Source organism: Clarias gariepinus, chromosome 9 (assembly GCF_024256425.1).
Source record: "Clarias gariepinus isolate MV-2021 ecotype Netherlands chromosome 9, CGAR_prim_01v2, whole genome shotgun sequence".
In the NCBI taxonomy this organism is placed as follows: domain Eukaryota; kingdom Metazoa; phylum Chordata; class Actinopteri; order Siluriformes; family Clariidae; genus Clarias; species Clarias gariepinus.
In genome coordinates this window covers 25,975,804-26,001,062 of record NC_071108.1, presented here as the reverse complement: position 1 = coordinate 26,001,062, position 25,259 = coordinate 25,975,804, and the positions used below count along the sequence as shown (strand labels likewise).

Here is a 25,259-nt window from a genome sequence, read left to right as displayed (position 1 = left end):
CACATTTCCTCTACAAAGTTGAATGTTCAGCACTATCCTTTCAGGTTATATGATGTTATATAATTCCTGTTATCCGTACTGTTGCCGACACACTTGGCTTGCTCATCGGGGACAGTCTCACTATTCTAAACACTTTTATTTTCTCTCATACACTCTTCTATAAGTTTTCTTTTCATTTTGTGAAGCTGCTTTGAGACAATGACCATTGTTAAAAGCGCTATATAAATAAAATGTAATTTAAAATAATAATTTATCTATTTAAAAGTTATGAACACTACATAAAAGGGCATGAAATCGTATTTAGCAAATGTGTTTCTTTTATTTAAAATTATAATCCAGTAAAATATAAGTTTAGTGCATTGGCTTAGTGTGACATCGTCTATAATTGAACCTTTAAATCACAAACTCAAAATAAAGACCATTGAAGTTTTATATATTTTATTGTCACTCAAAATGTGCGATTAAAGGATCTCATATGTTGAGATAAATCTGAGATGACTAAATGTTTTTCATGTGCTTTGCCCTTGCACACACTTCAGTTTCTACCTTAGACACGCAAGTTGTAAAATGTCAAGAAATTTGGAAAGATATTTGTTTCATATCAAGTAGGCAAAATTTTAAATATCCCAGAATTTGCATTCTTATATGGTATAAATATTAATTTTGAGTAAAGGTGGGTGTAAAACTAAAGACCATCTGGATAAAAATATTGCTTTGCTTTTTTTTTTTTCTATAACGCCTAAACAACTGTTTACAAAAACTGCCCTAAACAAATGATTAATTTGCAGCCATACACATTATTTTATTATTCACATATACAGCCAGGCTATATTTTTTTCAGCACTGATTTTTTTTATTTCCTGCATATTTGTCATACCCAAATGATTGAGATTATTAAACAAGTGTTAATATTACACAAAGATAACTAGAGTAAATACAAAATTAAGTTTTTAAATGGTGATTTCATTTATTAAAATCATAAAAAGTGGCATGGATCTGTGCCTGCAATACAGCAGTAGACAATGACCATTAAAAAAACAGCTCCTTACACTTACCTAAAGGATTATTAGGAACACCACACTAATTCGGTGTTTGAACCCCTTTCGCCTTCAGAACTGCCTTAATTCTACATGGCATTGATTCAACAAGGTGCTGAAAGCATTCTTTAGAAATGTTGGCCCATATTGATAGGATAGCATCTTGCAGTTGATGGAGATTTGTGGGATGCACATTCAGGGCACGAAGCTCCCGTTCCACCACATCCCAAAGATGCTCTATTGGGTTGAGATCTGGTGTCTGTGGGGGCCATTTTAGTACAGTGAACTCATTGTCATGTTCAAGAAACCAATTTGAAATGATTTAAGCTTTGTGACATGGTGCATTAAATGTGTTTAATATGTGTCAAACTGTTATTTGATGCAGTGGTGCCATGACTGATTTTATCACCACTCTTTATCCGTGCTTGTTTTTATTATCATGTCATCATTTTCTTATACTGTCTCTTCTTACTGTTTACTGTGCTCCCAAAGGCTCAAATGTAAGCTTCATTTTCATGCCCTTCTGTATAGCATACACAAATAATCTTCATGGCTGTGACACTGAAACTCTGGTGGCCCTTTTCCCATGTCCTATATTCAGTAAACTTGACTGAATCCACTCTGTAACAACAAATTAGGAAAATTATAAAGCTCTACAGTTTTGATTTAGTTTACTTTAAAAATCTTAAACAAGATATTGTTTTCATCCAAGATTTCTATAAATTCTATAAATCTATGAATTAGTTATACCTTGTTATATTGAGAATATAGATAGGGGTAAGTTACTGCCATGCTCCGTAGAGCATTGCTTTATGTGGACAGCATAACTCAGGTCTTCTTAAGGGATGCTGTACATGTGCATAAAATTTGCCATGTGATTATATCCAGCTGGCATATCTTGGTATCAAAACTTAGAAAAGTATTCTGGATGTGCATTTTCTTTCATCCAAGTTTGTGCAAGCTAAACAAACTTCGCCAGACGGTTTGGATTTGTCAGGCTCTGGAAGACATTCTGAACAACTGGTTTCACTGCTCCAGGTTCTGGAAGGAGAACAGCGACAACGCCAAGACAAGACAGACTAGTTTGAAGGCATCATTTGAGAAATTGTACAGAAAATGCAGATATTCTATGGTTACACCCCAAAAGTCATTGGACTATTGAAGGACGTTTGGCTGCAGCTGGACTTGCCGGATGTGCAAGAAGGTGTATCGTGGGCTTATGTTGACTTCATATTATTTTTTACGTCGTCTGAAACTTTAATTTTGGGTGCTGATGGACACATTTTTTTGTATGAAATCAATCTTTTATTTATATGACAGAAATGCATTTTGTAAGAAATTAATATGTGCAAAATTTCTTTTCTCCATAAAATAATAATTTAAAAAAAACTTGGATCACAGTGTGCACAATGTGGTGTAAAATTGATTTTCTTAAATTATACATATTTTGGCTATTTAAATGTATAATTTACAATATGTTATCAGGGTTAAATACACAGTATAAACGCATATGTAATATACTGTATGTATAGTTATGTAATTAAAATTTTATATAAACTATAGTTTATATACAATCCCAAGCCAATTTATTAATTTGGATGTGTCCTAAACTCATGAGGTTTAATGGGACACAAATTTGCTCATGCTCCTAAAATAGTTCATGTCCAACTTGATAAATGAGTGTAACATTGTATGTAACATTTTTATAAACACTTTTTTAAGTGCCTATAAACAAAGGCTGAAACAAAAGTAAAAATCACACGCACATATACTGTATGTACAACATTTCAAAGGCTGTACAGAACAGAAACTTATTTACACTTGATGTTTTTATAAATATAAAAATATCAAATTATTCTCAATTGCTGTATTAAACATCTTGGGAAGATTTATATACATACATGTTACCTCATGTTGCAAATCTTATAAACTTGAACCAGACTGTTTTTAGCACCAGCATGTTAAGAAGAACCATTGCTGCATCGCTCAGTTTTACATTCGAGACAAAAATGAAGTTTTTCTTGTGTGAATAGTTCTGCTTCACATTTACACAAAATTCTTAAATCTGTCAAAGCCCGGAACAACATTACTGGATCCAACACTTACCAAGTAATATTGGCAGAAAACTGATCCACTACAATTCTGGCATAAAATCTGGAAATTGAATACTTCTAAAACTATGCATATTTCCTGTCCATTATTTTGACTAACTACACTTTTAAAAATGTAGAACTGTTATTTAGAGAAATTTCTTTTGATTATCCTGCTTTCTGGCTAACAGCTATCTGCTGGGCATGACACGTTTCAGGCGAAACAAGACATAATCAGCAATTCAGTTAGGTGTTAAACACTGCTCTAACAATAACACTAATAAAAGCCCTTGGTGTGTATCTGCTTTACAGTTGTGTTTCCAGTTGTGAGTTGTTTTGAGAAGATGGTGGCCTAAACCTCTGCAGGAGTTTTCCAGGGTTGAAAGCGTGCAGAGAATCCCGTAGGGATTGCCATGCTGTGTGCTGAGGCTGGGGAGTGTGTGAAGCTTGAAGAGAGGAGGGAGAGACCTTCGGCTGATGTGTATGGTCAGAATTTCTCCTCCGGTTCTCTGGATCCCTCTTTGATTGCCTGTGTTTTTGTGGCTTTTCTATCTTAAAAGACACAACATTCTGTGTTCTGTTGGTAGAAAAATGTCAATAAGTAATAGTTTCTACAAAAGGCTGTGCAAGTTGTGTCTTTTTGTATTAAGGTATATGTGTTTGTTCATGCTAATAAGACTGGAGTACTGTACTATTTTTAAAGTCTCATTTTAGAAACTGAACACTGGTTTAAAGTACATAACTAATACATTGTTATTTATAAATCACAGTACAGTTGCAGTACAAGATGAAACTTAAATGTGTAGTACTGTAGGTATATACTCGAAATGTACTTCTTTTACACCTAAAATATAATTTTATAAACTACAAAGTGTGCCAATTTAGTTAGTAAGTACTAAACTAGTACATTTACAAGTATCGTTCTAATGCATTGATAGTATATCTGCTACATAAAGTATCCTGGGAAAACCTACTTGAATTTTACTTAAGTTCACTTAAAAAAATTGGCTTTATGTAGACAAAATGATACCAGTCAAAAGTAGTACTCCTGGATAATATTCTATAAATAGAATTGGGTATAATCCAGTTCCAACACCAATCCCATGAGTTTCTTACCTTGGTCTCTCCGTGTTGCCACCTAGCCAGTGAAGAATACACTGATGCACAAGTATATATTGCTCCTAAAAATAACACACATTTTGCAAGGTTGACTCACAATTTGTGCATGTGTATGTTAATCTGTCAGATTGTGGGTAAGCACTCTTACCACATTTTGCACCATCAACACTCTGTGTCTGCGCAAGTCTCGGACAGCGAGACGTACATCAGGCAGAATTCCCCTTGCACAGAGCTGTATCAACCACAGTATTGCTACAAATGTTCCAGAGCGACCTATCCCTGCACTAAATGCACAAATTCACATGCAAAAACAAACAATTTAATAATAGTTTCAGCAAAATCTCAACTTCAACACTGAAACATTACTGGGGTCAAATTTTAAATGATTCATCATGTGTGTATGTGTTGCATGTGCATATGTGTGGGTATTTTGTATCTTTAGACCTGCAGTGGACGACTGTGGGGCCTAAGTTTGGAGCATCATCCAGCTGCCTCCGTACATGATCAGTAAATTTGACAAGAGAGGTGTGATTCTTCGGAACACCCTGATCCAGCCAGCCAGGGTAATAGTAATGTGTTATGTGTCTATCTGTAGGGCTGCCATGCTGAAACACACACGAGCACAATGATAATTAATGGCGATAAAAATGCATTGTATACAGTAGTTATGATTTTACAATAGTTAGTCCTGACCGAGTAATCTGATTGGACGAGAAGCATTTCAGGAGTGGTGATAATAGATAGTAACATCACTGAGACATTTTAGTAATGCGGGGAGAGCAGCTGCCTGCCAAAACCCACGTTCAAAACCAGACACAAAAGCACTTTCAGGAAGAAAACACAGCTGATAATTTCACTTAAACAATACTTTAACTCCTATATCTTTAAAGTTATTACCAATTGCCCCTAAACTGGCAAGATAGTAAGCTAAAAAACTATCTAGCATCTAATACAAAGGCTGAATCCGAGATTCCTGTCTAACCTCTGATCAAGGGCACAACTTGGTTTGTGGAACAAGGGAATGTACTCCCTAGCACAGTAGCTTTCCGTTTTATGCTATTTGTGATTCAACCTTCACACCCTGAGGTTAGCTGATATTCTAAAGCAGAATGAAAAAGTGAAAATATAAAGTGAATCTCTTAGGTTTCTTAGGGCTATCCTCCACCTTCATGGTTTATTCTGCTTACTCTTTATAAGTACATAGTACTTATAAAGAATTTAAAACTACTTTTTACCTCTGTTAGTTATACTAACTATCAGTCAATAATTGTCTTTTGCCAGCTCTGCCAGTCGTAGTTAGTTTCACCAGCAAAGTTCCACATCATGCAAGGTTATGTGTTGGCAGAGCAAAATAACTGGTTATTAATAGACAAACAGTTGATTAGTAGTTGATAAATGATGTTTGTTAAACTGTTGTATAAAAGCAATATCACACTCGATGTCATTTTGTTGTGCTGAAAATCAGCATGGCTGTGATATTTTTTTAGTTGGGCTACACCCTCCTGCCTACATCCGCATCACAGCTGTGCCGATATTCAGCACAATAGTACAACCTTGAGTGTAATATTGCTTAATTGCCTTTGTCCTTTATGGCTCACCTGTCGTAGGTGGATGGTGGTGATGTAGCAGTCTGGACCACGATGACGAGAAACAGTGGTGACTTGCAGAGCCCCATAACAGCCTGTGCCTCTCTCAGGAGGCCAGTACTGATTACATAGCACCTGGACATGCACACAATCAAAATGAAGTAAAATACATATATCTTCATCTAAAATTAAATGACACTTATATTCATTTCTATTTCTTAACCCTTGTACTTTTTTTTTCCCCCCCGAGGAGCATCACTACAACCTTCTAACATCAAGTTCCTGACGTTTTTGCTCATGTTTATGCAAAAAAAGTTTAAAATTTATAGGATTTTTTTTGGATTTGTGAACAGCAGTTTTCAAGTCTTGCCACATAACCCCAATCAGATCAACAACATCTTCTAACATTTGTTTAGGGTTATTATCTTGTTGAAGAAGTGAATCCCTCCATCCCTTTCTTGAAAGTTTTCCTGCACCCCACAAAGTTACCATGTCCCTGTACTCTGAGTCCTGTCCATTTCTGATGTACCCGGCCACCACGTACAGTCAGACAACAATCATAAATTTTTGGGAATTTGGCTTTTGTATCACATTAAGAGTAAAATGCTCAAGCTATTAGCAAACTCAAGTCTATATTTTAAGGGGATTGACACAAGTGTGCCATTAGCCTTTCAGGAAGCACTTTTTCCAATTGGGTTTTTTTTTTTATAAATAAAGAAACAAATGGCTAACAGGCAAATGCATGGCCAGGTGTTGCCTATTCCCTCATTACTTTTTGACTAAACAAGCAGATAAAAAGCCTGGAAGTGGAAGAGTATTACAATTGCAGTTGGCAGCCTCAACATGAGGTGTCTAAACAAGTGAAGGAGGCCATTAGGCTGAAAAAAAAAAAAAAACATTAGAGAGATAGGAGAAACAGTGGTAGTAGCCAGTACAACAATTTGGAACATTCTTAAAAAGAAGGAATTAACTGGAAAGCTCAACAGCAGAAGGCCTCGAAGACCTTGAAGACCTCATAGATGAATACAATTGGGGAGCACAGAACTCCGCCATAGGAAGGAAGAACCCAGTCACCTCTACCCAAGGCAAAAACTCCAACAGCTAAGCGATAGATTTTTGAAGTAAATATAGACAGTTCACAACAACGTGCAAATCACTAGTAATACTCAATAAAAAAAGGGGAGATTAGACTTTGCCTAAAACCTTATTTTCAAAAAAAATATTTTTAATGATGCAACCAACATTAACCTGTACCAGAATGATGGCAAGAGAAAATGACAGAAATGAACAGCTCATGATACATAGTGCGTATCACGTAGTGGTGTACAGAGGAAAATGTCTTTGTTTCAAAGTATACCACATCATCTGTTAACTTGTTGGAGGTGGTGTTATGGCAAAAGTGTGTATGGCTGCCAATAAAACTACGTCACTGGTATTTATTATTGACCTGACTTTTGATAAAAGTGGCAGAATCAATTCTAAAGTGTATAAAACTATTCTCTCTTGTAAAATTTAGCCAAATGCTGCAAAACTGATAGGACGCTGCTTAATATTGCAGATGTTTACCGACTGAAAATGTACAGAGAAACTCTCCAAGTATTTCTCGAGGCAATTAATTGGGATATTCCTTATTGGTTATGTCAGTCACCTCCTCTTACCCCAACAGAGCGTGCTGGTTGAAAAAAGATCCAAAAATAAGCACCAACTGAGCTGCGGTAAAATACTTGCAAATCGTCCTCAGGGAGGAAACTCAGCATTTGGTCATGTCAATAGTTTCCAGACTTCAGGCAGCAACTGACTGCAAAGTATTAAAGGCAATCCTTGTGTTTGTTCCAATATTTATGACTCCTAAATGTGTGTGTGTAAAAAGTTACTGATTGGTTAATTACATACTTAAAGCTGAAAGTCTGGACTTCACTCACATTTTGAGTGTTTAAAATTCAGCGTAGTGGTGTGGAGAGGAAAATGTCTTTGTTTCAAAATATAGAGGTCCGACGGTAGTCTTCAGAAAAGTTATTTGTAATAAGCATATAATAGTTTCCAGCATTAGAGCCCTCACAACATGCGTAATGACTCAATGGCAAAATAAAATGAGTTTGTGCTCTAGTAACCTCTTGGATTATTATAATGCAACAGCTTGGTCTCCTTACCTCAGTACCTAAGTAAACTTTTGGTCTTTTATGATCCGCCACAACAGAGAATGGTCAGGATCTTTTTTGGTACCTAATATAACAAAGGCTGCATTAGAGCATGTTATGAAGCAGCAGTCCCAATAGAATATAGGACTCGGACACATTCTTATCCCTAAAGGTGTAATACCTACAATATTTGTTTAAGCAAGCCTTTTGTTTGTTTGATTGTGTTCATTCAATTCATACCTACTCTTGAGAAACCTTAAACCAGTTTACAACTCAATTCTCATACTAACAGATCTGTTTTCACACCTTTCCATACTCTTTTAGTGATGTCACCATGACGATAACCTGCACGTTTTGCTCCCAGATCATCCGCCAGAAATCAGCCATAGTTGATGGCAACGGAGCCTGGGTACAGATGAAGTCATGTTCTGTACTGCCGCCCTATAGAAACACATAATTGTACAGTTATATACAGTGATTTGAAGAGATTTTGAAAAAAAATGTCAAATACAGATTCTTTTCTTGAAATTAATTACTAAATGCTAAATAAATATAATTAAATTACTAATACTAGAATAACCAACATTTGTTTAAGTGCTCTGATTATACATGTACTGTATGTTCTCAAATTCATATAGTATATGCAAAATATACAACATCTATTTTGTTCTCTCACCAGTCACTTTAATAGGAACAGCTTTACTTCTGCTTAATACTTTAATACTTCTGCTTCTCTAATGCAATTTCCCAGTCAGCCAATCAAGTGGAAACATGAAGTGCAATGCATGAAATCATGCAGACGTGAGATAATAGGTTCAGTGACTTTGACACTGGCATGACTATAAGTAAAAATAAAAAATAATAAAAAAAAAGACTCCTTTAAGTATTTTAGCAATTGCCTATCTTTTGAAATTTTACTCACAGCAGCACCTTTAGTTTACATACTGTAAAGTGAGCATAAAAAGACCAGAGATTGATTTTCAATGTTTAATTTCTGGGTCTGGTGCTGTTGTGGCTGTCAGAAGTGGAAAACAATATGGTTTTCTGCTGTTGTACCGTCCTCATCAGGGTTTGCGCCTTCTGAAATATTATTTCTGCTTTTGCTCACCATTGTTGTTAATTTTGCAGTACAGTAGCTTTTCTGTCAAGTTGTTTCTGCTTCCACAACTGCCATTTTCTATGCTTTTTTGTTTGTTTATAATACCATTCTTCACACATTCTAAATAATGTGACAGCACATTCTAAAATATTCCAGCTAGGCCATGGTAAAGGTCAAATATTTTACCCCATTTTTATGTTTAATGTGAACCTTAACTGAAGTTTCTGACCTGTGCTGCTAACCCAGGATTAAGGGGATTAATCTATCTAATTAAGTGGAGGGACAGTGTATAATGTATATGCTGAATATATTTTTGTTACCCATATAGTAGCATGGACTGATACAGCTACTCAAAGCCTACAGGAACATCTGGTTTGGATTTAAACTCGCGGGGTAGTACAGCTCTAGTCTAAATTGAAGTGTTTGTTTCTTCCTTTATTTCTTACTTCAAAATTCGTTACCATTATTCCATTACTATTTCATAAAAGATTCATACCACACTGATCAACATTAACACCATTAACATTAAAACCATAGGTTTTAAGTTTGCTTTGTGTTCCAAGGGCAGTTCTGGCTCCTGAGGGTGTGCTGTGTTGTCTGGCACCAGGACATTGGCGGTGGATATTTTGACTGGGGTGGGCCTCTGTGGATCAGACTTTTTTATCTGGCTATCCCAAGGGTGTTTAATTGGATTGAGATCTGGGCAGTTTGGAGGCTGCGTCGGCAGCCTTTGCCTGGCCATGATAGAAAAACAACAAAACACCCATGCATGGTAAACTGTGGTGCACTGGGTGTTCTGTTGTTTTTCTATCATGGCCAGCATCAACTTTTTAAAGCAATTTGTACTGCCTTGGCTTTTCTGTAGGATCAGACTGGATGGGCTAACCTTAGGTCTAAGTGGACATGTGTCAGCCTTGGCTGCCCATGATCCTGTCACCAATTTACTGGTATATTAAATATAATCAATGTTATTCGATTCGTCTGGGTGTGTTTTTAGTGTTAAGACTGATCTGTGTAAAATCATAATAAGTCATTTATGTCCTTACGACTGTGGATAATATGATTAATATGATTTTTTTTGTTTTAGGAATACCATACAAAAAATGTAACTGAACCCAATTGCTTTACTTACAGGCACATAGCTGGCATTGATGTAGTCTGAGTGTGGCTGTGACTCTAACAAAGACAGCTTAACTCTGCAGTGGTCATCTGAAAGACAAAAAGTCAACATGTTTGGAAGTTTACAGGGTCTGCGTGCATGGCGTTTGCATGTTCTTCCCGTGCTTGGTGGGTTTCCTCCTGGTGCTCTGATTTTCTCCCACAGTCGAAACACATACAGATTAGGCTAATTAGTGTTCCCAAATTGCCCTTAGTGTGTGAATGAGTGTGTGAATGTTGACCAGTCTTACCGCAGTCATAAAATAATGTGCAATAAGTGCAATAGTAATCACCATTAGCATCCATGGTCCCTAGTTGGACTACAGAGGTTTCTGGATGGATAAACGTATATGGGGATTCCTTTATTTGGCTGATTGAAGGTGTTGAGTATGAGTTATAAGTACTTACAGGGTAAAATAAAAGGATATCTGTTTTTGTTTTTATTGGCATCAAGTTCTCCAGCCCTGCATGAGAATTCCTTTGCAGTGTCACTCAGCTCCTAAGAAAACAGAATTATGTCAAAGGAAGAAACATTATACTTAACCAAACACAGAGATCACATTTTAAAGTAACATAGATGACATTTTCTCTATTCAAATGTTTGATTTAACAATGACTAAAGCTCTTGAACTGTATCTGTGCTGTGATTGGCAGATAAGTCATTTACTGGTAAGTTAAGATTCACCTCAAATTCCTCTTGATATCCTGCATTTCCATTGGCTGCAAGAGTCTCACAATGCCTCTGGAATGTCTGCAGAATGTGTGCTCTTGGATATGTTCTTATCCTGCAAAATATGCAGAAGTATAAAACATCTGAGAGTCCGTCTACTTCGAAATTGTCTACATCCTGTATAATTATTTTGCTAAAACAGTAGTCTTTTCTATTTGAAGCACCAGTTTGTACTTGTTCTTAAAGGCCTATTGTGGACATCATAACATAAAAAAGAAGAACAGATATATAGTGAAATGAGTAGAATTGAGGACATCTCATTGGCAAACATTGGCTATTTATCATGGACAGAATTTATGCTCACACCATCTTACCTCATTTTTGACTAGCTTTCACTTGAGTCCAACCAGTTTGCACACAAAGTGGTAAAAGTGTCACTGCTTGGAAGAGCTGAGGATGAATCCAAAATGCAGCAATGTGGCCTTATGGTCTTGGATCAGAGGCCAAATCGCCTGCTGAAGTCATGAGGCTCCGTCACTATTCATCAGATGCAGAGTGTTAAAATTATGAGCTGATTCAGGATTTTTATATGTAAACACATTTAATGTAACTTGAGATCCTTTTAAAACAGTTTAATTCATAGAACCTTGTTTTTGCAGCTGAATCAATATCTGCCTATTCAATTCTCATTTGCACAAATACAGTATGCCCAAGTGGTTCAAGTTCAAGTAGTTCAAGTTCAAGTAGTTCAAGTTCAAGTAGGCTTTATTGTCATTACAACCATATACAGTTAGTACACAGTGAAACGAAACAACGTTCCTCCAGGACCAAGGTTCTACATGCAACATAAATTTACAACATAAATTAACAGAGACACTAAACTAGCTAACCAAGAGGCCTAGTTAACTGGCTAGCAGAGACAGGACAGAGAGACCTAACATAAATTACAACATAAATTAACAAAAACTAACTAGCTAAGTATAACTATTTTAACAGACAACATAAAGTGCACGTGCAAATGTGCAAACAAGAGCAACAACAAAGTGACAGTGCGCAACCACGACATAACAGAACATAAAAATATGGTGTTGAGGTAGTGGGTAAACGTAACAGTTACAGAACATAAAATATGGTGTTGAGGTAGTGGGTAAACGTAAACATTCTTTAAAAACAGCAGCAAGAATTGAGGAATTAGTGCAAAAATTAGTCCAGTAGTGATCATTGTGCAAAAGATAAACAGTGAAACATTTACAGGTTGGTGTGTACGATAATTTGGTGGTGTAGGTCAGTGTGTCTGCACTTGTGTTGATTAGTCAGTCCAGTCCCAATATTTTGAGGTAGTTGAGTTAAGCTGTGTGATAATGTTTGTGTTAATGTGTCTGTGTGTGTGTGTGTGTGTTTATCAGTCCAGTCCCTTTTTGTTGAGGAGACGGATGGCTTGTGGAAAAAAAGCTGTTGCACAGTCTGGATGTGTGTGCCCGAATGCTTCGGTACCTTTTTCCAGATGGCAGGAGTGTGAAGTGTGTGTGAGAGGGGTGTGTCCGATCAGCCACAATGCTGGTGGCTTTGCGGATGCAGCGTGTGGTGTGGATGTCTTCAATAGAGGGGAGAGAGACCCCGATGATCTTCTCCGCTGTCCTCACTATCCGCTGTAGGGTTTTGCGATCCGATATAGCACAATTCCCAAACCAGACAGTGATGCAGCCGCTCAGAATGCTCTCGATAGTTCCTCTATAGAAGGTGGTCAGGTTCGGTGGTGGAAGCTGGGCCTTTCTCAGTCTTCTCAGAAAGAAGAGACGCTGTTGGGCTTTCTTGTGTAGGGAGCTGGTGTTGAGGGACCAGCTGAGGTCCTTCTCTAGGTGGACACCCAGGAATTTGATGTTTTCGACGATTCCCACAGAGGAGCCGTTGATGCTCAGCGGAGAATGGTCGCCTCGTGTCCTCCTAAAGTCAACAACCATCTCCTTTGTCTTGTCAACATTAAGAGACAGGTTGTTGTCTTTACACCAGTCCGTTAGCCTCTGCACTTCCTCTCTGTACGCTGACTCGTCGTTCTTGCTAATGAGACCCACCACGGTCGTGTCATCAGCGAACTTAATGATGTGGTTCGAACTGTGTGTTGCTACACAGTCGTGAGTCAGCAGTGTGAACAGCAGGGGACTGAGCACGCAGCCTTGTGGGGCCCCAGTGCTCAGTGTGGTGGTGCTGGAGGTGCAGTTTCCGATCCGTACTGACTGAGGCCTACCGGTCAGAAAGTCCAGGATCCAGTTGCAGAGGGAGGTGTTCAGGCCCAACAGGTTCAGCTTCCCAATCAGTTGTTGGGGGATGATAGTGTTGAATGCTGAGCTGAAATCTATGTACAGCATTCGAACATATGTGTCTTTCCTTTCCAAGTGTGTGAGGGCAAGATGTAGTGTAGTGGAGATGGCATCGTCCGTTGAGCGGTTAGGATGATACGCAAACTGCAGTGGGTCCAGTGAGGAGGGCAGCAGGGTCTTGATGTGTCTCATGACGAGCCGCTCAAAGCACTTCATGATGGTGGGTGTGATGGAAAGTGTATATACTGTACAATTTTATTAAGAACACCGATCATCATTAATCAGCCAATCATGTGGCAGCAGCATAGTGTGTATAATTATTCGGGTGAGGAGCTTAATGTTCACCTCGAACATCAGAATAGGGGGAAATGGCATCTCTGTAACTTTAACCATGGAGTGGCTGTTGGTGCCAGAAAATTGGTGATGCAACTGGAGTTGGTTGGAGATGCTGGAACAGGAATGTGAGGCTGCTGTGGACACAGGCTCACCCAAACTGAACAGTTGAAGATTCTTGAATTTAACTGCCGAGTTTGGGTGAGCCTGTGCCAATGAGAGCCTACATCCTTGTTCCTGGCTGACAGGAGTGGAACCCAATATGGGCTTCTGCTGTTAGAGACCAACCATCTCAAAGTTAAGCTTTTGTGCTTGCTAAGATGCTTTTCTGCTCACCTTGTTTGTAAATAGTTATTATTTTCTGGTCACCGTACTTGGACTGTGGTTATCTGAGTTACTGTAGCTTTTTTGTCAGTTTGAACCAATTTTCATCTGACCTCTAATCAACAAAGTCACAGAACTGTCTCACACTCGTTAGTATTTGTCTGTCGCACAATTCTGTGTAAACTTTTGGCAGTTTCTAAAAATTCAAATCCATCTGGTACCAATAACAATGCCATAATCAAAGTCACAAAGATCACACTTTCACATGTCGAATGTGAACCTTACCTGAACTTTTGATCTGTATCTGCATAATTTTGCAATGGGCTGCTACCACATGGTTGGCTAATTAGCAAACTACCTGAATGTGCAGATGTACAAGTGTTCCCAATTAAGTGGAAAGTAAGTGTATTTATTACATATATTATGATTAAATTGAAAATTTATTTTTTTATTATTATTACTTGTTGATTGATTGGTGGTCTGTTTTACAGTTTGTATTCTGTAATTCATTTTAGCACACAAACCAAAATATATTCACTGAGCACATTATTATAAATACCATACTAATACAGGGTAAGGCTTTCCTATGCTCTTAAAACATACATTATTTAAAAAGCATAATCTCCAAATTTTTTATTTTTTTCTGATTTTCTCCCTAATTTAGTCGTGGCCAGTTCCTCCCTGTCACTAGGGGGCTCCCACATTAAGGCTACTACTACCATTCAGCCGGGAGGGCCGAAGACTATCACGTGTTTCCTCCGAACAGCATGACGCCAGCCGGCCGCATCTTTTCGAACTGCTTGCTCACGCTCCATTAGGGGCGGAGTAACACACTCGGAGGAAAGCACTAGCCGCTCCTTCCGCGTGTGCGAGCTCACAGGCACCCATGATTAAACGTAGAGCCGTGATTAATGTGGGAGCATAAGGTACCTCTTATCCATCCCCAGAGCTTGGCCAATCAGCTCTCTCTAGGCCTCCGGCTGTGAGAGGTAACAGCATCACTCGGGGATCGAACCAGCGATCCCCGAATGATAGGGTAAATACTTTTACCACCGCGCCACTCGGAGGCCCCAATTTCCACATTTCTTTGAGATTCTGGTACTGTACACATTGACATCATTTAGTTCCTGTGGATTTCTCAGATGCACTTTCGCGTTGTGGATTTCTCAGATGCACTTTCGCGTTGTGAATCTCCCATTCTACCACATCCCAATGCTGTTGCAGTGCGGTGAAGAACATTGAACTCATTGACTTTTGGGAAATCACTTTGAGACAACCTTTGCTTTGTAACATGGTTCATGATCATGCTGGAACTACTGTAGGCATTAGAATATGGGTAAATTGTGGCCATGAAGAAATATTCAGCAATACTCAAACAGGCTGTGGAATTTATGGGATAATTGACTGCTACTATTGACAGAGAAAACATTCCCCACGCCGCTACACCACCTCTATTAGCTTGGACTGTTGATCTAAGGCAGGTTGGTTCAACAGACTCATGCTGTTTGTTGCCAAACTCTGACACTACCCTCTTTGTAGCGCACCAAAAATTTTAATTTATCAAACCATTCTTCGACTTGCAGCCTCAGATTTCTGTTCTCGGCTGACAGAAGTGGAACCTGATGTGGTCTTCTGCTGTTGTAGCCCATCCACCTCAAGGTTAAATGTGTATTGCATTCTTTGTTTCTGTCTGCAGAGCTGCTGCTTGCTGCATATATCTATTAAAACTGTGGTGCTCAGTAGTTTATAGAAATATTCAAACCAGTCCTTTACCAACAATCATGCTAAATCATTGAGATTTTTCACATTTTTCTCCCCATTTTGATGGTTGATATGAACATTACCCAAAGCTGCTGGCATGTACCTGCATAATGGTATGCATTGAACTGTTGCCACATGATTGCTTGATTAGATAAGTGCATCAACAGGTAAGTGTACAAGTATTCTTAACAAAGTGTTCAGAATGTACTGTATATGAATGTATATTATGAATACTCATCTTCCTTGAAGAAACTATTTTTATGTTCCACCAGTTGGTGCCACATAATTCACAGGACTATTTATGTGTTTTTTTTTTTTTTTCTTTCTTGTTTTGTCTTTTGCCAATATGGAGGTTGTTTTGGACTTATACAGTACCAGAAAATTCTGATATGTCTTGATGAATTTCTATAAATACAAAATGTGACGAATGTCATAATTATGCATGATTTCTATGCCCATTGTACCCTTTACTAGAACTAAGGCATGCAAACCACTTCTATCATGAAGACATGGTGTCATGGGAACAACCTCCTACTGAACATCAGCAATACAAATTAATCAATGGTGGATTTCAGCACAGAGCAGAAGATGAAACACTTGTCATTAACAAGACCCCAGTGGAAATAGTGGACAGCTTTGTTACCTCTGTGCTCACATCACCGAGGCCCTTTCATGGTCCTGTCATATCAACACCATTGTGAAGAAGGCCTGGCAGCGTCTTTACCAACTGAAATTCATTAGACTGCCTTCCAGGGTGCTAAGGAACTTTTACTCCTGCACCATAGAGAGCATCACAACCTGGTTTGGGAACAGCACCGTACCATGCAGGACAGAGGAGCTCTACATAGAGTGGTGCGCTCAGCTGAGCACATCATCTACACTGAGCTTCCTGACCTGCACTCAATCTACAAAAAGCAGTGCTGGTCCAAGGTCAGGAAGTGAAAAACCTCAGCCACCCCTGCAATCCACTGTGCTCTCCATTGTGAGCGGTTCTGCTCCATGAAGGCCAACACAAAGAGATGGAGGAGGACCTTCTTCCCGCAGGCTATTCCTCAACCACAAATAACTGAACTTATCAGATTTAATTTAGTTTCCTTCACACCCACTCACACACCCACATACACACACCCACACACACACATACACACCCACTTTACATTCCCGCTTACACATCATAAGTCATGATGTCGCGCATTACCTGCTACGTTGCACCTTTGCACACTGCTTGTGTTTTCCACATTTCTTGTTGGTGTTTTGCACACTGTTCATTCACACATACGGAAAGCTAACTTGTACTGTGGAACATGGACAATAACAATGGTGCTGACACACACATAATTTAATTTCATTCTTCATGTTCCAATCATCCTACTGCTGTCAAACCCACACACCATATTTTTACTCATCTATACTTTTATATTTTAAACCCCTTAGTTTACAGCTATACTTTGCACTTTGTAAATCCTGTGCAATTTATAAATTCTAATATATATATATATATATATATATATATATATATATATATATATAATATAAAATCTTTTTTTTTTTTTTATAAATGTGTATATTTCAACCCAAATTTCTATATTGGAAATTCTATCTTTAGTTTAGAATTATATTTACTCATCATATATACAATTTTATCCTACAGTATATACCAGGTCACAAGGGGCCTGGAGCCTATCCCAGGAGAATTGGGGCACAAGGCTTGGTATAGTTTGGACAGAGTGCCAATCCATGACCGGGCATTAATTGTATTCTCTAGTGCATTTTTTATTTTAATAAAATCTTCCTATTTTATTCCATCTTTCCATTTTAGGTCATGGACAGTCATATACTGTGTATGGTTGTGTATGTGACAAAGTTTTTTAAATCCAGTTTTGAAATACGCTTTGTCAAGTTCATCATGGAAGAACTCATGTGTCAGGTACACAGCCCAGACCTCAAATATACTGAACAACCTTGCAATGAATTGCACCGCTGACTACATACCAAAGCTTCTAACCCAACATGACTGCCTGAGCTTTCTACCGATGTTGTGGCTGAATTGGTAAACACAAACAGCCACATTCAAAGATCTACTGGAGAGCCCCTTACAGAAGAGTGAAGGTTATTATAATAGCAAAGGACGTTGTCAATATTAAAGATGAGTAAAATCATATATTGTACAGTTGGGCTTTTGGTCAGGTGTCCACATTGTTAATTTGACATTTAATGGTGAAATTTGTGGAGAAGTTTCAGGTAATTTTGTACATTTTTGCGATTGTAGTTGGACCCAAAATTTAGTTGAAACCTGGCATCGCTGCAAACACCATACTTCACTCACTCACTCATTTTCTATACTGCTTCTCTTGTACAGGGTCACAGGAGGCCTGGAGCCTATCCCAGGGTTCTTAGGGCACAAGGCAGGGTACCCAATGGGGCGGCAGTCTATCACAGGGCACATAAGTACCCACGTACACTCCTACCTACACACTACGGACAATTTTAAACGGCACTTTAAAGTAGACTACCTTGCATGTTTTTGGACTGTGGGAGGAAACTGGAGCATCCAGATGAAACCCACCAACCACAGGGAGAACATGCAAAATCCACATGCCTTTGGTTGGTGAGTGTCCTCAGGTTAAAGACATGCAGGTGCGAGGCTAGGAGATTAGACCCTATTGTGCTCATCACTATGCCACCGTGCAAAAAAAAAAAATATATATATATATATAATTTTTTTTTGCTTTGTCGCCAATCAGTATTTACCCATGCATTTGTTGAATCTTGTGGGTAAGAATTGAGGTAGAATGCAATCCAAACCCTGAGCTAAATAAACAGAGGCTCTAAAGCAGTGTTTGAACAATTAGGATCACTAAAAAATACTTTCACCATGTTATGTGATATAAGATGATCACATACATGTACTGAATTGTCTTTTTGCGTGTTTTAGTGTCCTATGGTCCTAATAAAACAATAGTTCAGTAAACATCTACATGTATGTCTAAAGACACACACACATTTTTTTTTATCTATGTGAGGAACTTCCATTAGCGTAAAAGTTACAGTAACTAAATAAAACAATGCAAAACCAAGTCCTACCCTCAGCAGTAAAAGGAAATAGTTTGATCTTTTCTTTTTTTTTTTTTCAAATTTAAAGACAGACTATCATGCCATTCCATTCTTTTCAGGTCCACGTAATACCTGTACACTGAGTGTCTACACATACACATACTGTAGACATTACAACAACATCAACAAGAAATCGATCTAAGAACATATAGCTCTCAGAGGTAATTCAACATTTTGATATTAAATAAAACAATCTCTTTACCTCTAAATGTTCTCGGTGAAAAAGTTCTTGATGAACAGTCAGATTGCTTTTATATGTTGTGTTTGCATGTGGAATGTATGTCGGTAACAAGTTGGAGTACAACTGAGAAAGAGTTCAACATACCGGTTTATCCTGTTTGAGGATTTCTCTCTCTCTCTCTCTCTCTCTCTCTCTCGCTCTCTCTCTCTCTCTCGCTCTCTCTCTCTCTCTCTCTCTCTCTCACTCTCTCTTCCCCCCTCACTCACTCTCACACAAATTTCTCTCAGAAGATCATTTGAATATTTAAAATAGTTCAAAACAAGGGAAATGCCTTGTTCAAAAAAGTATTTTTCTTTTTTTTTTTTTTGACAACTTTGGGATCCAATCATCGTAACATTACATTCTCATGCCTGGAATTTTTTTTTAAATAAAACTCAGACTTGACTTGCAACTCATCCTTTATAATTGCTGCTTTGACTTATAAAATAACTTATGAATGATAAATGTTTATATGTGCATGCGTAGTGTATGTGCTTTTGTTCCTTTTATTTAATTTTGTGCTACAGCTCCCACATCAACACATAAACTCCAGTGACCCATTGTAACATGCACCTGACCAAGAGTGGTGCGACCGTAAACTATGATCAAGAGTGGTGCGACCGTAAACTATGATGGCTTAGGAAGGAGCACTGTACAGCATAGCCTTTGGCTACAGAGAGCTCAAAATCCTTGCATCTAACAGAAGGTTTGCAATGTGGGGGGAAATTAAAGAAAGTACTGAACAGTACACCGCTTAAAAGTTTGTAATCATATGCAAATCTTGTATTTTTTACATTCTACAGCAATACTATGAATTTCCAAACTATAAATTAAGACATATGGAATTAGGTAATAAAGTGTTACTCCATACCTACTTAAGGCATGGAGGTCAGCTTTGCTGGAATAGTTCTTGCAAGAACAGTATCGTCAAGTGCATTTGCAAAACCCCTCAAGCACCATGATGAAACTGGCTCTCATGAAGACAGAGGAGAAGGTCACTTAGAGTTGCCAGCCTCAAAAATTACGAATTAACAGCATCTTAGATTACAGCTGTTATAAAGGCTTTACAGATCACGAGTAGCAGATACATCTCAACATTACCTGTTCAAAGGAGATTATTTCGTATTTTGCGTTCTGCATTGCTTTAAAATGAAGAGAGTAATAAAAATCAGGAACGAACCATAGGGTTAGAAACTGATCCCAAACTTTTAAGTGTAGGTTGAACTTTATAAGATGCATAAAAACACAGCCAGACAGGCTTGTTTAGTGATGTTACTATTCTTAAGACTGCCTTCTAATTACATCAGCAAACATTACCATTTACAATAGCACATTAGTGGTGTAATTAGTTTAATTGGTTCATTGGTATTCTTTTTTTGACCAAATAAAGGAATGAATACAGTATGTAGTATTATGGATAAAATGAGTTATACCAAATAAAAATAATGCTTTTTAATGCCTTATAGCATGAGCATTTAAAAATATTTTTAGTTATTCCTTCTATAAAAAGACACGTGAATATGTGCATGTACAAGGTTAAAAAATAATTTTCAAATATAGTTGATACTTGTGTATCACTGGTGTAGTGGTTAGCATTGTGGCCTTGCACCTCCTGGGTTAACACTGTTTCAGGGATGCTGTATTAGCTCTGGTATGCTCCAGCAGCTTCACCACATGCTTCCACTATTGCTTGTAGAAGGGGCATGCAGACAGGTGAACACCTTCCAAAACTAAGTCAAAAAACAATTCTCAGTAGAGTTGAAAAGTGGAGAACATGTGGTCGATGAACCAGCTGCAGAACAGAGTAGTCCACTCACTTACTCATGCTCTATACATCTTTTCCTGTACAGGGTTGTGGGAGGCCTGGAAGACCTGGAGCCTAGCCTAGGGGACTCAAGGCACACTCTGGATGGGGTGCCCAACAATTGCACCTCTAACATCTAATATCTTTTATAAATTTAGTTGGTATTTGCATTTGTTCTAAACTGTACACACAATCATTTACAAACATACTTGCATATAACAGGAACTCAGGTGGGAGTTATTGCCTTATCTCCCGTACAGTCCTGACTGCTCTGCAAACCATTTTCACACGCTTAATCACTGGTCCGGTGTATTAAGAAAACATTCTAACTTGATGTTATCCAAGCACTATTTTGATAATTGTCTTCTTTTATTCTGCACAATCAAAAGTCCTGGTTTGACTTGAACGCCCTTGGTAATATAAATTGCAAGAACTTTTAACATATCTTCAAGTGTAGTTGGAAAAGCCATGAAATGCTACAGAGTCATGAAACTGGCTCTCATGAGGACTATCCCAAGAAAAGAAGACCAAGAGTTAGTTCTGCTGTAGAGGATAAGTTCTTTATTGTTAACATCCTCGGCAATTGCCAATTAACAGGACCTCAGATTAGAGTTTACACCTGAATGCACTACAAGGTATAAGACATATCTCGATATCGGCTGTTTTGAGAAAAGCTACCACTTTGCCTGGACCAAGAAACATAAGCAATAGGCCGAGTTAAAATCCAAAGAAGTACCAAATCTGTACTACAGTATGTTCTGATGTGTCTGGATTTTGGATTTTTGCTTTCGAACTCTGTGAAAGGGAACAGATTGTATCTCTGAGTGTACTTCCTATCATTAATCATGGTGGAGAAGGTGTGATGCATTGCTTAAATTTAAGGCACATTTAACCAGCATGGCTACCAAAGTATTCTGAAGCAACATACAATCCCATTTGTTTTGCACTCAGTGGGACCATGATTTGGTTTTTAACAGGACAATGACCTCAAACACACCTCCAGGCTATGTAAGGGATATTTACCCGAAAAGGAGAGTGAAGGAGTGGTGACTCCATAATCACATGACCTAAACCCAAATGAGATGGTCTAGGATGAGTTGGATGGCAGAGTGAAAGAAAAGCAGCCAACAAATACTCAACATATGGGAACTGTCAGGGACTTTTGCCAGGTCTTTTGACCAAACTAAATCCAGCATAATCAATGAAGATATATTTTACTGGCTTAGCATTAGTGTCTTGTTCATGTAAATTGCATGTAGCGTTTTGTAAAAAGTGCGGTATAAAAATGTCAAATGATTCAGATCCAGGGAATGTGTTTGTGCAAAATCGGTATAAAATAGGCTATCTGGCTTAATCACTGGTCTCAAGTTCCAGTGTTGGTGTGTAAATCATTACGATGGTTTATGATTATATTAATTGGCTGCCTTTGTTCAAAAAGTGTCACCATGACAGTCTTTACAGTATCAAGAATAATTTTAGCTATGAGTCTATAGCATCTAGGTGAGAAAAAAAAAATCTCAGACGTAAACTGTTTTTTTTTTTTTTATGTGGAACTCTTAAGGCCATCAATGTGTGTGTCACAATTGCAGAAAGTTTCATCATGGTGAACCAGGCAGGTCTGGAGGGCAGCAGTTAAAGTGTGTCAGGAACTGGAACAGGTGTTGTTTCCTATTTTGCATTACCTGCTGTCAAATGCCAAAACAGGAGTAGGAGTAGGCCAGAGACTTACCAGAAAGAGAGAAGAGATTATAAAGTATGATCTTAACCAAAAACATTAAAATACATTGTGAGAGAGTGCAAGCTGCAGCTCTGACAAGTCTAGGTAAGACAGCATAAAAAACAGGAAGTAACACATGCATGAGGCCACTGTAGGACAGCAAACCCATGCATCTGCATCTTTACTGAAGAGAAAAAGTATTAACTAAAACGCTTAAGTTATAAAATAGGTTTCGAGCCTAAAGTAAAGGTTGTGTCTGAGTCTAATTGAAATGCTTAGAGGATCATCCAGTTTGGATGACTCCTGACTACCGACAGTTAAAAATTGTCCTCTCTAGAGGACATTTATAAACTTGAATATCTCCAATATCCTGCATGCTACCTAATTAACTCCTCTTCTGTTTTAAAGAGGACATTCAGGACATTTAATTTTTGATACCCGATTTATAGGGGTGGGGCTTTGGGAATTTTCTCTTCTTCCTTTAGGAAAATGGCATCTATTACCACCAGGACATTTTATGGAAAGAAGAAAAGTAAGTGCGTAATCTTTTTTATTGATAAAATTTTATCTTGAAATGTTCTTTTATTTTCAATGAATCTCTAAAAAACAATTTAATAAATTTTCTAATGTAATGTATGAATGTTTTTCCATGATAAGTGACATAAAATGTCCTCCTTAGTGGACAGTCAGATGAGGAAGATGAAAATGCAGAGTTTGAGGCAGAGTCAGAGGAGTCAAAAAGCACAGATGATGAAGTTCAGACAGAACAAACAGAGACAGAAGAGTTGGCGATAGAACAACCATCCACATCTGGTCGTCATCTCCTCTGGGCCAAGACCATAATGTACACCCTGTCATTGTAGTCTAAATATATATCACTATTAACAGTAACTACAGTATAGGTTTTTACTTTTTATGTATAGTTAGTCACAAGAATTATATATTCTGATAAATCTAATAATGTTTTTAGAGACACATTTTCTTTTCCTTCTTGTTTTTTTAAGATTAACCCCCTAACTGGATGATCCTCCAATCATTCACAGCAGTGATGCCCCTACACACAATAACTGGAACCCAATGCAATATTTTGAACAGTACATTGATGACTTTGTGTACAAAGAAATGGCTATGTTTACAAACCAGCGTGAGGTGCTTGTGGCAGGAGCACCACTTAACACCACCCCTGAAGAGCTGAAGACATTTTTTGAAAAGTTCTATCTACATGGCCTGTCTTGCTTATCCAAATATTCAGATGTATTGGGTCTCAAACACCAGAGTTCAAATAGTTGCAGAATTCATGACCAGAAATCGGTTGTACAAGCTAAGACAATCTATTAAGATCATCAATGACCTGGATGTTTCGGATGAGGAAAAAAAGAAGAGACCTCTTGTAGAAGGTCAGGCTCCTTCTGAACAAAGTGAGGAAAGGATGTTTGAGTCTTCCAAGAGCACAAAAACTGTCCATTGACGAGCAAAGGACTTCATTTACTGGCCGCTGCCCTGTTCGCCAGTATGTTCCAGGCAAACCATACCCAACTGGACTGAAGGTGTTTGTCTTGGTCACACCAAATTGCGTGGTCTTAGATTTTGTTCTGTACCAAGGCAAGACCACCGTTCACCACAGCAGGACAGGGCATCGGAGCACAAGCTGTTCTTCATTTGACTGAGTCCATTCCCAGAGGAACCCACTTGTTCTTTGACCGGTACTTTACGACCGTCGACCTTTTGAACACCCTGGTGGAGAAGGGGCTGACAGGAACTAGAACTCTAATAAAGAACAAAATTCCAAAGGAGTGCAACATTATAGGGGACCAGGCCATCAAAAAGAAACTTCAGTACAGAAATGATTGCCAGCTTCAAGGGAAGAAACCACTGAAGTTTCTTGAATTCAAATTGCTCCTTGGTGAGCAGCTGATTACCCATGGTCAAGCTGGAATCTCTAGTGAAAAAAAAAGTCATAGCACCCCATTCCAGAATAAGGCGCACGATTTGACACTGCATTCATGGGTCTACGACAAACAGTGCGGGACTAGTTACGCGCCAAACTTTTGTACTAAAGAAGAAGAAGAAAAAAAGAAAATTAAGCCTGAGAGATAACAATAGTAGTGCTTTGCTTCGCAATCACCACTAAAAAGTTCCAAAATACAAACACAGCACTAACAATGATCTGTTAGTTCCAGTCAAGTTCATACTGATTCTTGATATTTTCTTTGTAATTATCTTGTTGTGTTCATGGTTCGTTTTCAGATATACTAACTTCCGTTGTCCAGTGTGGTGGACACAACATATTGTAAAAATATGCTCACTGCCTTTCAAACAATTGGAAAAAGGAAAAATAAAAGTAATTTGAATTTTTTTTCTGGTAGTCAGGCGGATAGATCAACTTAAGCACTCTATCCTAATAAAAGGGAAGCAATATTGCCACCCAGTGGTAAATAAAAAAACATAAAACTTATATTTACATACAGTACAGTATTTACATTTTCTGAGCAATAAATGTGTAACCTACTTATTTACTTTTTTTTTTTTGTTATTACTTTCTGCACCTATATGGTCCGGGTTCAGGATTTCCCGGGTCTGCGTGCATGGAGTTTTCATGTTCTCCTCGTGCTTGGTGGGTTTCCTCTGGGTATTCGGGTTTCCTCCTACAGTCCAAAGACATGCACATTAAGCTTATTGGGGTTCCCAAATTGTCCATAGTGTGTCCGCATTTAAGTGTTTGTGTCCTGCGATGGATTAGCAACCCTTCCAGGGTATCCCTGGCCTCATGC

At 38.2% G+C, this 25,259-nt stretch overlaps 1 protein-coding gene across 1 annotated transcript; it reads right to left on the bottom strand.

Annotated features, from left to right (window-relative positions):
• Positions 1–2,432: 2,432 nt before the first annotated feature.
• LOC128530470 (receptor-type tyrosine-protein phosphatase beta-like) lies at positions 2,433–19,016 on the bottom strand. Its single transcript, XM_053504434.1, has 11 exons — positions 18,950–19,016; positions 11,272–11,434; positions 10,913–11,012; positions 10,636–10,726; positions 10,202–10,278; positions 8,277–8,411; positions 5,845–5,967; positions 4,691–4,851; positions 4,395–4,530; positions 4,244–4,308; positions 2,433–3,704 (listed from the first exon to the last, which is right to left on the bottom strand). Exons 2-11 carry the CDS (start codon positions 11,274–11,276, stop codon positions 3,434–3,436), a joined length of 1,164 nt encoding a protein of 387 aa, XP_053360409.1. The 5' UTR covers positions 11,277–11,434; positions 18,950–19,016; the 3' UTR covers positions 2,433–3,433.
• Between the last annotated feature and the right edge of the window lie 6,243 nt (positions 19,017–25,259).

Coding starts and splice junctions, on each gene's coding strand:
- LOC128530470 (XM_053504434.1), bottom strand. Junction 5,968..8,276: donor CACTAAAAGAGTATGGAAAG/GTGTGAAAACAG, acceptor GTGCATGTCCAG/GTGCTATGTAATCAGTACTG. Junction 4,309..4,394: donor TGTTGATGGTGCAAAATGTG/GTAAGAGTGCTT, acceptor TGTTATTTTTAG/GAGCAATATATACTTGTGCA.